Source organism: Arachis hypogaea, chromosome 16 (assembly GCF_003086295.3).
Source record: "Arachis hypogaea cultivar Tifrunner chromosome 16, arahy.Tifrunner.gnm2.J5K5, whole genome shotgun sequence".
Lineage (NCBI taxonomy): Eukaryota > Viridiplantae > Streptophyta > Magnoliopsida > Fabales > Fabaceae > Arachis > Arachis hypogaea.
Window position 1 is genome coordinate 140927221 of NC_092051.1, and position 12982 is coordinate 140940202.

A 12982-nucleotide genomic window follows, 5' to 3' on the forward strand; every position below is an offset into this window, starting at 1 on the left:
GTGAAGTTGGGTTTTCTGTGAGAGAGAGAGAGTTAAAACTTTTTTGGCCACCCAACGCAACCGCCTAACAGAAAAAAAAAAAGCTTTAATAAATCAAATATTAATTGCACAAAAATAACAGCTAAAATTTTATAATCATGGACTCCCAAATCCAGAAGCCTTTCAAAGTATACCTAGTTTCCTCCCCCGACTCGCCCGAGTTCACCCTCCTCACTCGGTCCCTGACTCAGTCCTCGCTCGTCGGGCTCGACGCCGAGTGGAAGCCTGTCCGAACACACCAGTCTTCGTTCCCCGACGTGTCGCTGCTCCAAATCGCCTGCCAACTCGGCGGCGACTCGGAACCTGACTCGGCCGTGTTCCTCCTCGACCTTCTTTCCATCCCTCTCTCCTCGCTATGGAAGCCACTCCGAGAAATGCTGGAATCCCCCGAGACCTTGAAACTTGGTTTCAGATTCAAGCAAGATTTGATATATCTGTCTTCTACTTTCTGTTCCCATGGCTGCGACCCTGGTTTCGATAAGGTTAGAAGATCACAATCGCGTTGTTTCTTTGGTTGAATTTACAGTTTTCAATCTAGTTCTTGAGATTCTGAAATGAACTGTTTAGATTCTCATTTTGTAAAACATTATTTGAGTTTACTTTCAATTCGTGTAACATTTTATCAGTTAGGATTAGAATTTAATTTTGATTGAATTATTACGGATCAAAATTAAACTTAATGCACTAGCCATAGGTATTCGTTTTATAATTGAATAAATTGAATTATATTGCATATTAATACTCAAATTGGTCCAGAACTAACACGCACCTCAATTAATGTGAATCAAGAATACTAAGTTGTGGGATCAATTGAGTAAATCAAAACTTTGGGGACCAAATTGAGGCGCAAGTGTAAGTTCAGGACCAATATGAGTATTAACTTTCACTTGGAGGACTTGAATAATAATTTACAACTTCAGGTAGTAAAATTAACTAAAATGGGGCTTCACTTGAGTAGAAAATTATGCTATTTTTTAATTATGATAGGTTGTATTGAACTGTGGATAGGTGGAGCCGTATTTGGATATCACGAGTCTGTATAATCTTCTGTATCATAAGAAGCATGGACAGAATGCACCCAAGCAGACTAAAAGTTTGTCGAATATATGCATGGAAGTCCTGGGTTTTCCTCTCTCAAAGGTTTGTTTGCATATGCTATTCAACTTTTATTGCATATAAATGTGTCAATTTAGAATATTACCACTTACCAGTGGGGTTTTAGCATTTGTTTGTGTGAACTGGATGCTTAAATAAACTACATGTACCATAGTGTGAAGTCCTTCATTGTATTGTATTTTCTACATGCATTTGGGAAGTCATATTCACGCCATTATAGTAGCTAAACTCTTACATTGTTGCTGTTATATCTTTCCCAATTTTCCTCTAGAAAGGAAGGGGAAGAAAAAGTAACATAAAAGGGGAAATACAAATTTGCACTGCCAGAAGCTTTTATTGTTCTGTCTGATTTTTATGTGTTGATTTGAAGAGAGAATGAGATTATGAGGGCTCATTCTTTGTCATTTTGTAAGATGTATATTTAAGTTGGTTTTTAAGAATCTTCATCCTAAAAAGTTTACGTATTGCATGCATGGCCGCCAAAAAAAGTTTTTAGCTTTACCAAATAATGAGCTTTATTTTAATTATGAAGAGTGATTTAGCAAATTCTAAGTTATTGATCACTGGGTTATAGAGATACATGTCAAGAATGGACAAAAATGGAATCATAGAAAATAGAACTATAAATTATCCCAGAAGACTTCCTTGCCTGAAAACTTCTTGATAGAGATGTATGAATCACACTAACAAAAAACATCAAACAGTGGCATAGAGTTTATCTTATCAAAAAAAAAAAAAAAAAAGCAAGATTACAGAACACAGAATTGATCCAACAATGTAGCTCAATATGACCAAAATTGCGCAACACATTGCACACATATTTGGGAAAACACGTTTGCCATTTAATAATGGCCTGTATACTGTTTGTTATGTGCTTTCTAATAAGAAAACATACTTGCTCTCCTATTTGCAGGATTATATTGATCAGAATATCTTAGCTATGCAAAGTGATTTCTGAAGAATCAATTTGTTTCATTACAAAACAAATATTGCAAATTATAGATAGTAATGTTCATTGACTGTTATTGCCATAATGCCATCTATATTTGTGTGTTTTAATGGAATTTAGATTTTCATAATATGAAAGGGAATGGGGAATCTCTTGTTTGTATAAGGATCTGGTTTGGTTATCCCCTGGAATTCCATGTTTAAGGACTTGGTCCATGACATTTTTCAATTACGTAAGTTGTTAACCAAACTTATAACTACTTTAGGAACTCCAATGTAGTGATTGGTCATGTCGTCCTCTTACAGAAGAGCAGATAACATATGCAGCTATGGATGCTCATTGCTTGGTTGAAATATTTAACGTCTTCAATTCAAAAGTTGCCAATACAGGTTTGTATGCTTGAAAATTTTATACCACTAAATCTGCACCTGTGTATAATGTCTAGCATGTCATCGTGTTGCATTTCTTTTTATTGTCATAGTATTTAAAATTTCATGGTTATTGATTGAGCATTTGCTCACTAGAGTTTTGAAAATGTTTCGAAAATGTTTCAATTATGTGTTTGTGGTTTTTTGTCTAGTGCTGTTTTGAATCTATCTTCTTGCATCCTCCTTTTTTCATTTGATCCCTCTAGTTTTTTGTTACTTAATAGCTAAAGATTTATCACATGTTCAGTATTTGGCTTAATATACTTGATAAAGCTTTCATGTGGGTAGTCAATTAGGAATGCTTGACTTGCCCTGGTCCCACAAATAAGTATTATTGCATGAAATACTCAGGATTTGTATAGCATTCCTGGAATCAACGGTTCACGGTATAATCAACTTGACCATCATTTTCCATTATAGAACAAAGCAAATTCTTGCAAAGCACAATCATCTATCAAATTTTTAATTGTGAAAGAGTTGTTGAAGTTAGATGGCAGAGGAATACAAAGATATATTGAAGATTCCTTGATTTATAATGATAGATACTAATAAGAAATTGTTAGGGATAGTATGAGATGCTTGATGTTGTATTTAAAGAGAGTGGTTCTTCCCACTTAACAGCTGATTTTTAAGGTGTGAGTTCCCACTTTCCTTAAGTACTTAACAGAAATCAAATTAATATTCTAATTTGGCCACATATATTTTTCTCAAATATGGACCTTTCATATGACTGTTTTTATTTCTTATATCCATCCACTTTATATGTATAGAAACCTTTTTCATTATATTGCTCTGGATACATTCATTTATAATATTTTTATTCTAGAAATATGAACTGTTCTCCATCCATGAGGCTTATACATATAATTTTTTTATCACGTTTTTTAAATTGTCACTACAGGAGATTTTCTTCTCAAGACAACCACATTGTCTAATTCAAAGGAAAATGTTGGGCTGAAAGAGCTTTTTGCAAAGCATGATTCGAATGATAATGTCCTGGGAATGCAATTTTGTGAAGCCTTATCAATTGTTCGAGAGACTATTGGTTCTGATGCTGGTCAGGTGATACCTTCAGCTGAAAGAACAATTCAAAGGTTATCATGTTCGGTTAATGTACCTTCAGATGAATTTTTGAAGATTGTGAAAAAATATGGTGACAGAATTTTGTTAAAGGAGTCTGACAGAAGACCCAAAACCTCAAAAAAGAAAGCAAAAAAGTGGTCATCAACTAATGGCATTAGCAATGTAAAGCATTTGGAAAAATTTGACGACTGGCAAGGTATCCCACCTTGGGATCCATCAGTAGGAGGGGATGGATATCCAAAGTTCCTTTGTGATGTTATGGTAAGCATTTTAACTTTAAATATTTGATGCCTCCTTCAATATGGATATAATAAAATTCCAATTGCTTGTGGAATAAAGAACATATGATGAGGTTTATCTGTTGACTTGTATTATTTGTCTTTTGATGTTTTATTGTAACCTTTTACCCGGAAAAAAATGGGTTGCTGTTGTAATTTTAGAATTAGTTATTGGTATTTATAAGTTGAATATAATTCTGGCAAGGAAAATTACTCAGGTTGAAGGCTTGGCTAAACATTTACGATGTGTTGGGATGGATGCTGCAATTCCTTATTCAAAGAAGCCTGAACAAAGGTTGTAAATACAGTATGCTTTACTCTCTCTATTCTTTCGTTGTTGATTTTACCTTAGGAGTTCTAACAGTTGGTCTGATCCTATATCATTTTTACTGATGAAACTTTAATTATATTCAGGGAGTTGATAGAGCAAGCCCAGAGAGAGAAGAGAGTACTTTTGACACGAGATGCGAAGTTGCTAAGATATGAATATCTAATAAATAACCAAATATATAAAGTGAAGAGTCTTCTGAAAAATGACCAGCTACTTGAGGTATGTGTATTTTAAATATGAAGTCTTAAAGATTTTGATAATGAATAAATTACCATTTGTACCCATAAAAGATATAAACGCCGACAAATGTACTCATATAAGAAAAAAAAGAAATTGTAACCACCAAAGATGGCCTCCGTGTGCCAAGAATACTCGGACGTTGGTTACGTAATTGGTCCGTTAGGGTACTTTTGACACACGGAAACCATCTTCCGTGGTTATAATTGTTGTTTTATTCTTATACGAGTACATTTGTCAGCATCTGTATCTTTCATGGGTACAAATGATAATTTATTCTTTTGATAATATACATATTTTAATGTAGAATAAATATTATTTATTAATTTTAGTACGTGAACTTTTAGCATTATGATATGCAAGAGTGAACTTTTAGCATTATGATATGCAAGAGTGCTCATTTTAGGATCGAGGTTATACCACATATTTTGAAGTTGTATCCTTAGCTCAACATTATTGCTTATCAGATAGAAACTTTTCCCATATATTCCTGGAGAAACTGATTGTATGCTGTGGAGCACGCTAAAATCGAAGTTTGTTTCAGGTCATTGAAGCCTTTCAGCTAAAAATTAGTGAGGATCAGCTGATGTCAAGATGTACAAAATGCAACGGGAGATTTATACAAAAGCCACTGTCTACTGAAGAGGCTATTGAAGCTGCAAAGGGTTTTCAAAAAATTCCAAATTGCTTATTTAACAAGAATATAGAGTTCTGGCAGTGCATGGACTGTCACCAACTTTATTGGGAGGTACTTTTTACCAGTAAAGTTTGTTTTCCATGGTGAATGGTGCTATTGAACATTGCATAACTATTCATCTTTGATTCGCATTATTACACAGCATTCCTCTCTTTGACACATGAGCTATATGCTTTCCTGTCATGGAACATTGGCAACATACCTTGATTTATCATTTGCTTGTGCACTTGTTTTTGCATTGAACCCTTTTCTTATGAAGTCGTAGCCTCCGTGCTTGATTCTGAGATACTGGGAATTAATTCCATGAGACCCATATAGGGTATATCATTGGAAGGAATATTAGAAACCAAACGCGTTATTTTTTTGTTATATGCTCAACAGGATTATGATGTGTTCTTCAATTGTTTGTTTGACAATGAAAAATAACGGAAGCAGAATTTCTTCCACACTTGCTATTGCTATGCCATTAGAATAGAACAATGTGGCACCAGCTAATTATTTCTTTATTTATTTTTTAATTTAATTTTCATATACCTATAATGCAAAATAGTTTTACACAAATATTTAATCGTATATTGTCACATCATCAAAATAACTAATTTTCAAAATCACTATTTAAAAAGTCATCGTAACATATAAATTTGATTTGATGACCATGTAAAAAGCTTTATTCTAACTGTGTATCAAAATTAAACTCTATTTTTTTTTTTTTTTTTGAGTTTTTTACATATCTCCTAGTGCAGGGTTAATGTGTACTTAGCATGTTTCTTCTAGATATGTGCATTTATATGATGATATAGTGAGCTACCTTCCTAAGTTGAATATTATGTGCTTTGCCCTCTATACAGGGAACCCAATACCACAATGCAATACAGAAGTTCATTGATGTCTGCAAGCTGAGTGATTAATTTGCCCTCTACTGTGGATGTGCATTTGAACAATAGTGATATCGATTCTGAGAGCTATTATCCATGATAATGAAAATGTCATTTTCTCTTGAACATGTATTGTTCTAATGCAATCTATACATGTAATGTATCTCATAATTTATACGTCAAGTTTGCTACGATGCATTCTCTCTTGTAGTTTATTCTGCCCAATCAACTTCGATTTTAACATGATTATTGATAGAAATATAACTTTTCATGTTATCTTTTTCTATCAACTTAAATTTTTGGGATAAACGATATAATGACAAATGTAGCAACTATCTCTGATAAAATAATAAATATTGAAAAAAAAATTAAACTTTCTAAATTTTACTCAACTAATTTTCTCTCAAGAATACATTTGTTGAGGTATAATATTAAACAAATACTAGTATATTATTGTAACTTTATTGTTCGTGTGTATATTAGTAAATTTATGTTGAATATTTAATATTTAATATTTATTGCCTTGCATGATAATTTAATATGGTATTTAGATAGTAACTTTGTAATTTACTAAACAACTAAATTAGTTATTAAATTAGAGAAATCATGTATAGAATATAAGAAGAATTTTGATAAGATATTTTAGATTTTTCAAATAACATAAATGAGAATTATCTGGGAAGTAAGAGCTAGGTAAGAGTTTTTTATTTTACAAACTTTGATAAAAATAAAGAGAGTATAATAATCGCGTGGCAAGATAGATGTCTTTAAATTTTGGATTTAGAAATAAAAAAGAAAAACGATTGTAGACTTGAATTATTTTTTTTATAAGACTTCAATTAATTTTAAGTATTAAAAAAATCATGTGTAATAATCTATCGTAGGGTCCAGCATTATTGTTTTAAATAATAACAAGGAAAATTAAAAGCAGCAGGGTCTTTTGGTGGTTTCTTCCAATTTGGTATTTTGAAAAAGTCTCAGTGCCTCGGCCAGTTCGACCCTCTGCAATAACTTTCATTTCTTGTAGCAACAACAGTAAACAACTTATTTACGATTACTGCAATGGAATATACCCGTGCTTCAAGTCTCATCATATTCAATTTTTTTTTAATATTGAAAATTAAAAAAAAAAACACCTAACAAGTAGTGATATATATATATATATATATTTTTTGGTTTACAATAATGATATTTTTTGTAAGATTGATTTAGTTATCTTGATAATTCTTTTTTTTTTTTTTTTGTTATCTGTAAATTAAATGTTAATTCTCTTTTTTTTTTTTTTCTTTTAAGTAGTGTTCCCTTTTTGAACTATGGATCAATTATCTATTAAAAAACATAGCAAATATTGTTCAAGTCAAATAGGCTATGGCAGACCAAAGAGAAAAAATAAACAAGAGGCGAAATATTTTATGCAATTTTCTTCTATATATATCTGTGCAAGTACATTGTATTATCATTTAAGATTTATTCATAATCATTATAGCAATGGCTTCTTCTATTCCTCGTAAAATGTTGAGCATATTTTATTTTCTCTGCATTGCGATTCTCCTTTCTTCCTCATCATGGGGTACAACAACACAAACCCATTATTATATGCATCTTTGTTCACATATATATAATTACTGAATATTAATTTTTTTTATATTTTTATTTTTGACAGTTCAATTTGCGAAAGCAAACGTGTGTCCAAAGGCCAGTAAAACATGGTCAGGACCTTGTTTAAACACCGGAGGCTGCAAAGATCAGTGCATAAGGCTTGAAAGTGCCGTCTTCGGAGCCTGCCACAGCTTGACTTGTTATTGCTATTACAACTGTCCCTAACTATAACATTTCTACCTTTAATAATTACTATTTCTAATTAAAATAAATTATGAGAGACAATAATCACATGCATGTTTCATTTGGTTCTTTTGCTTTCATTTCATTCACTCTTATATTTGTAGGGTCGTTCTATAACGATTACGTTAAGGTGACTACAGTAATTATAATATTTTAAAAAATATTACTAAAATTAAAATAATATTTTTTTTATTGTTAAACACCACTTTTCAAAAAATAGCGTTGTTACTTAAAAAAAGTACTATCAAAATATAAAAAAAAAATGATTTTAATAATATTTATATATATAGTCACTGTACCCATATATATGTCTTTTGTTTTAATTTTACTGTATCTTTTTCGCAAAACATTGATTACAATAAGAACATGAAATGAAAACAAAATCCAAAACTTATTACTCTACAATAAGTCAATAATTTATTTGTTTCTCTCATTGTATGATCTCTTGTATATCTGGAGATTTGTATCTTAGTTTGAGTTTCATTCAATAAAGGAGACCTTGAAATAGTTTCATTTCTTGTACTGATGAAAAAAAAGTTATTTAATTTGCAAGAGTAATAATATTCTACCACAAATGATTGATCTTGAGTAGGAGTATTGTATTTTTAGAAATTGAATTAAAATTGCAACAAATTATTTTAAATGATTTAAAATTTGAATTATACTCTTATGAAATCTGATCTCCAATACTCCAATAAAATATAATATAAGAATTTCACTATATATGTTTATGCCATATGTGTGTGGTGTATTATACCTGCTAGCCTTGTGAGAATTACCAACAGGTGATAGGGGTGCATGCGGATTGGATTGGATATGGCCAAAATTTTGATCTGATCCGCACTAAAATCATCGGATCGGATCTAATATCCGCAGCTTTTAAGGTTGGATCCGATCCACACATTTGCAGATCGGATCGGATCGGATATCAGATATATTTGCAAAACACAAAAAACATTTTTAAAAGCTTATTTTTATTAAAAAATATCAATAAAATTTATTTTTCTATTCTTTTAAATATGTTTACTCTTAAAATAATATTAAACATACTTTTTTTTAAATAATAAATTAAAATAATGCAACATATATGATAATTATTAGTTGAAATAAAACATAAAAAGAATATTTACTTATTTATTTCTTTGTTTTTGCGGATACGCAGATATGCGGATACCAACACAAAATCTGCAATCCGATCCGATCAGTGTGCGGATCCGATCTGATCCGATTCAAAAGCCTTGTGGATTGGATCCATATCCGCAATTTTCGGATCAGATTCGGATAAATACCGCGAATATACGGATCGGATCCGATCCATGAACACCCCTAACAAGTGATGGGATCATCATATGAAACCGGAAAAAGTTGCTAGAAAATCCAACAATCCTTCTTCTAAAGTAAGTTAGATAAAATATTAGGAAAGAGCTAAAAATTAATTTTATAATAAAATAAAACTAAAAAAATAATTTAAGATAGAGAGATTAAACTAAACTTTGTGTATAATTTTATAAGAAGTCATCAAAATTTAGAGGGGACATCGCCCTCCTTTAAGTCAATCAATTTCTTCAGCAGACACGAGTAATATCTTGAGAACTTCAAAAACGATATACAATAATCATTTGAAAGAACCATTCAAATTAGAAGTCAGTTTTTTTGGTTTTAATCTAAACCAAACCATAAAAAAATGTTTTTTAATAAGCTGATTTCTATAAAAATTATAGTTTTAGTTTAATTATTTTATTTAAAAAATTAGTTTCCTTAAAACAATTTCAGTTTAGTTTAGTTAAACCAATTTTTTTAGCTGCCCTAATCTTGAGAGTTCGAATGTACACTCCCGAATCTCGACCCTCCTCATCGGTGCAGATCCTATAAGAAGAAGTTTTGATCAATATTTTGACAAGATGTTCTTTACATTGTATCAAGGAAGTCCTTTCTTCTCTTATTTAATTTGTCCTTAACCCTAAAAATTAATCTGAAAAACTTGGAGCTATAATTGATGGATTGTGTAGGTATATATGTGTTTGATTGTTTATACTTTTCAGGTGCAACTACAATAATATAATGGTACTAATTGATTATTTAAATTGCATTTGTTTTCAGGCATGGGACACTGAAATAAAAATACAGAGACATAAAATCATGTTTGACTTATGAGATATAGATAAAAGGAAAAGTTTAGAGGACCAACAACTTTATTAAATTCTGGCCAGCATGTAACCAGCAAAGAAAAATAAGCCATTAGATGAAATCTCACACCATTAAAAATCATCATTGATGGCTATTTGATGGCTACAAATCACAAAAATTGCTGACCCCTATCACTCCTCTAAATAAAAATATTGTGTTTATTCTGACAGTAAGAACATAAAGACATTAACAAGAGCCACAATTAAAACTATATTGCAAATATATCATGTTTGTACTAATTGAAGTTGCACTTACTATTATTTCAAGAGCTCAGGATACCTAGTAATTGAATTTTTAAATTCTTTAATGATATCATATTCATGTTTTGAATAGCCTTAAAAGTGTGTCGTTTGATTATCAATTTGGATTATTTGAGCAAAACATAATAAAATTTTGAAAATGTCTAATTAACAAACCAATAACAATAATTTAAAGGAAAACAAAAATAAAGTAGCGACGGTCAAAGAAACTGCATCAAACAGCAGATGACCCATCATGATGAGATATTGCGGCAATTATAAAAGCGACGCGGAAACACTACTTTGAGGCGATTACAAACAGTCACTAATATAAGTGACATTTTCCAAACTACCCAATGGCGATTATTAGAAATAGCCAAAAAACACAACTGCCATAGTATTTGGTGTAGCAAGGGGTTATTCTGCCAATGGTTGGAAATCTCCACAAAATTGTTTTGTCACACCTCATGGGGAACCAATTGTCCAAACGTCACTTTTTTTCCTCGCTCCTTAGGTTATTCTCTAATTAGGATGGTCTATTACTAATTAAGAAATTTTAGGGGATTAGTATTTTTATTAAAATTTGGCCAGCAAAAAAAAGTGAGTAATTTCATACCATTTGATGTAATCTCACACCATTAAAAATACTAATAATCGTTAATTGATAGCTACAAATCACAAAATCTGTTAGCCCCCTAATACTTCTCTTACTAATTTATCAGTGACTATTAAATAATTGTATACACAAAGCAAGATTTAAATTCTCAGCACTCTAAAATGTTTATTAGCGGAGGTTTTATGAAAATAAGAAAAGATGATAAGAGAAAGAGATATATAGTGTGTAGTTTTTGTTTAGATAAAAGTTCTTGTCATCGTATAAAATTGATATTTAAGAACTATTAGATAATTTGATAAATTTAACTAAATTATCGTCTAACAATTTGATTAAATTATCATCTAATAATTTTTAATTATCAACTTTATATAAAAATAAAGATAAATGTACGTAAATTTTTACTTTTTTGTTTTTATTTGTTTCCGTTAGTGTTCTGGTGTAGTTGGTTTATATGAGCTTCTAAGAATGCTTTTGTTGATTTTGCTCTCTTTTTATTTAAAACAGATCAAAGAAAATATGAAGAAGAAAAAAAAAATAATATTAAAAAAATAACATAAAGTGTACTTAGGCGCTGTGTTGTCATCATACGTTGTAAATAACAGTTTTTTATTTCATTCAAAATTTTCGATTAATTTAAGGATTAATAATATTTATTACTTGATGTTTATATTAGAGATAGCAAAATTTTTTGAAATGCGAGAATCATTATGAAGGAAAATCTGATTGTGTAAAATTTTTTTATAGGGATAGACGGGAGCAAAATTTTTTTGAGACAGGCATGGGATTCGAGCAAGAATTTTCGTCCCATCTGATCTCTAATAATTTTTAAAATTTATAAATTTATTTAATTGTCTTTAATAATTTATTTATTTTTATATATGATTTTTAATCATTTCATATGCTATATATATAGAAAGAGAAACTTTAAATTTTTAATTTTTGTTTGTATAACTTTTCAATTCAAAGATTTTTAGTCCATTCATACTCTATCTAATCTCTCTGCAGCTACCTGGTCTCTTCGCCACTCTCCCTTTTCACTGCACCGTCACCCTCTCACCGCACCGTCAACCCTCAACACGCCATTCTCTCTATTAGCAGCATTCTTTTTCCTCTTTGAGGGTGATCCATTCTTCTTTTTGCAACTCTGCCGTCGTGTTCATCCATTCTTTTTTTCACTGCCATGTTTTCCACCTCGTCAACTCTTATGCCTCGTTATTGCGTCCTTCCATCGCGTCGGTTTAAAAGAAGTTGTCGTTTGCCGTTTAGTATTTTTGTATAAAATCTTATTATTTTAATATAGGATGGATACTTACAGCTTTATCCCTATAAAAATTAATGATCAGTCATGGAATGAAATTCTGTAGAGAATAAAATTGTGGAAAATAGAAATAAAGAGAATATTACCCCACAACAGGAATTGAAAATGAAAATAAAAAACAAATTTAAAGACAGAGATGAAAAGCAAGGAGACATCTCCCTCCACGTTGTCATCCCTAGTTCATATAAGTTCATGCATGTAACTAATAAATAATAGATATATAAGAGTCAAATTAATTGATATCATTATTGTGAAACTTTTTTCTTGTAGCAAGCACATACCGACATACGATGCCTCCAAAGAATGGAATATACATATACGGCTATATACTTGCACCAAGTTAAATCAACTTAGACATAGATATCAGGTATCCATAAATTTTCTCGCTATTATCCCCATATTCTTTTCTTTTCTGTGACGTGAAAACTGTCCATATTGTTGTTGTTGGAATCATGGAACATTATCTTTTAATAATCTCATTCCATGCCATGCTATATATAAGCGTAGTGTCACTTACACTTACATTTAACCAAATATGGCTTCTTATTATTCCTCTTCTCGTAAAATAATTTTCACTATCTTTTACTTTCTCTGCATTGCGGTTCTCCTTTTTTCCTCATGGGGTACAACACAAACTCAAACTTTTAATTTCTTATCATATACTTTATTTCTATTCTTATTATATTCTCCGCTATTTTATTTATATGATGATATACGTAAATAATCACATAATATACTGGTGGAATC

At 30.8% G+C, this 12982-nt stretch overlaps 1 protein-coding gene across 1 annotated transcript; it reads left to right on the forward strand.

Annotated features, from left to right (window-relative positions):
* The first annotated feature begins 61 nt into the window (after positions 1–61).
* On the forward strand, positions 62–6342 carry LOC112755369 (uncharacterized). The gene is made up of 8 exons (XM_025803415.3): positions 62–521; positions 1048–1179; positions 2370–2493; positions 3434–3876; positions 4112–4188; positions 4308–4443; positions 5006–5209; positions 6007–6342. Exons 1-8 carry the CDS (start codon positions 138–140, stop codon positions 6064–6066), a joined length of 1560 nt encoding a protein of 519 aa, XP_025659200.1. The 5' UTR covers positions 62–137; the 3' UTR covers positions 6067–6342.
* The last annotated feature ends 6640 nt before the right edge of the window (positions 6343–12982 follow it).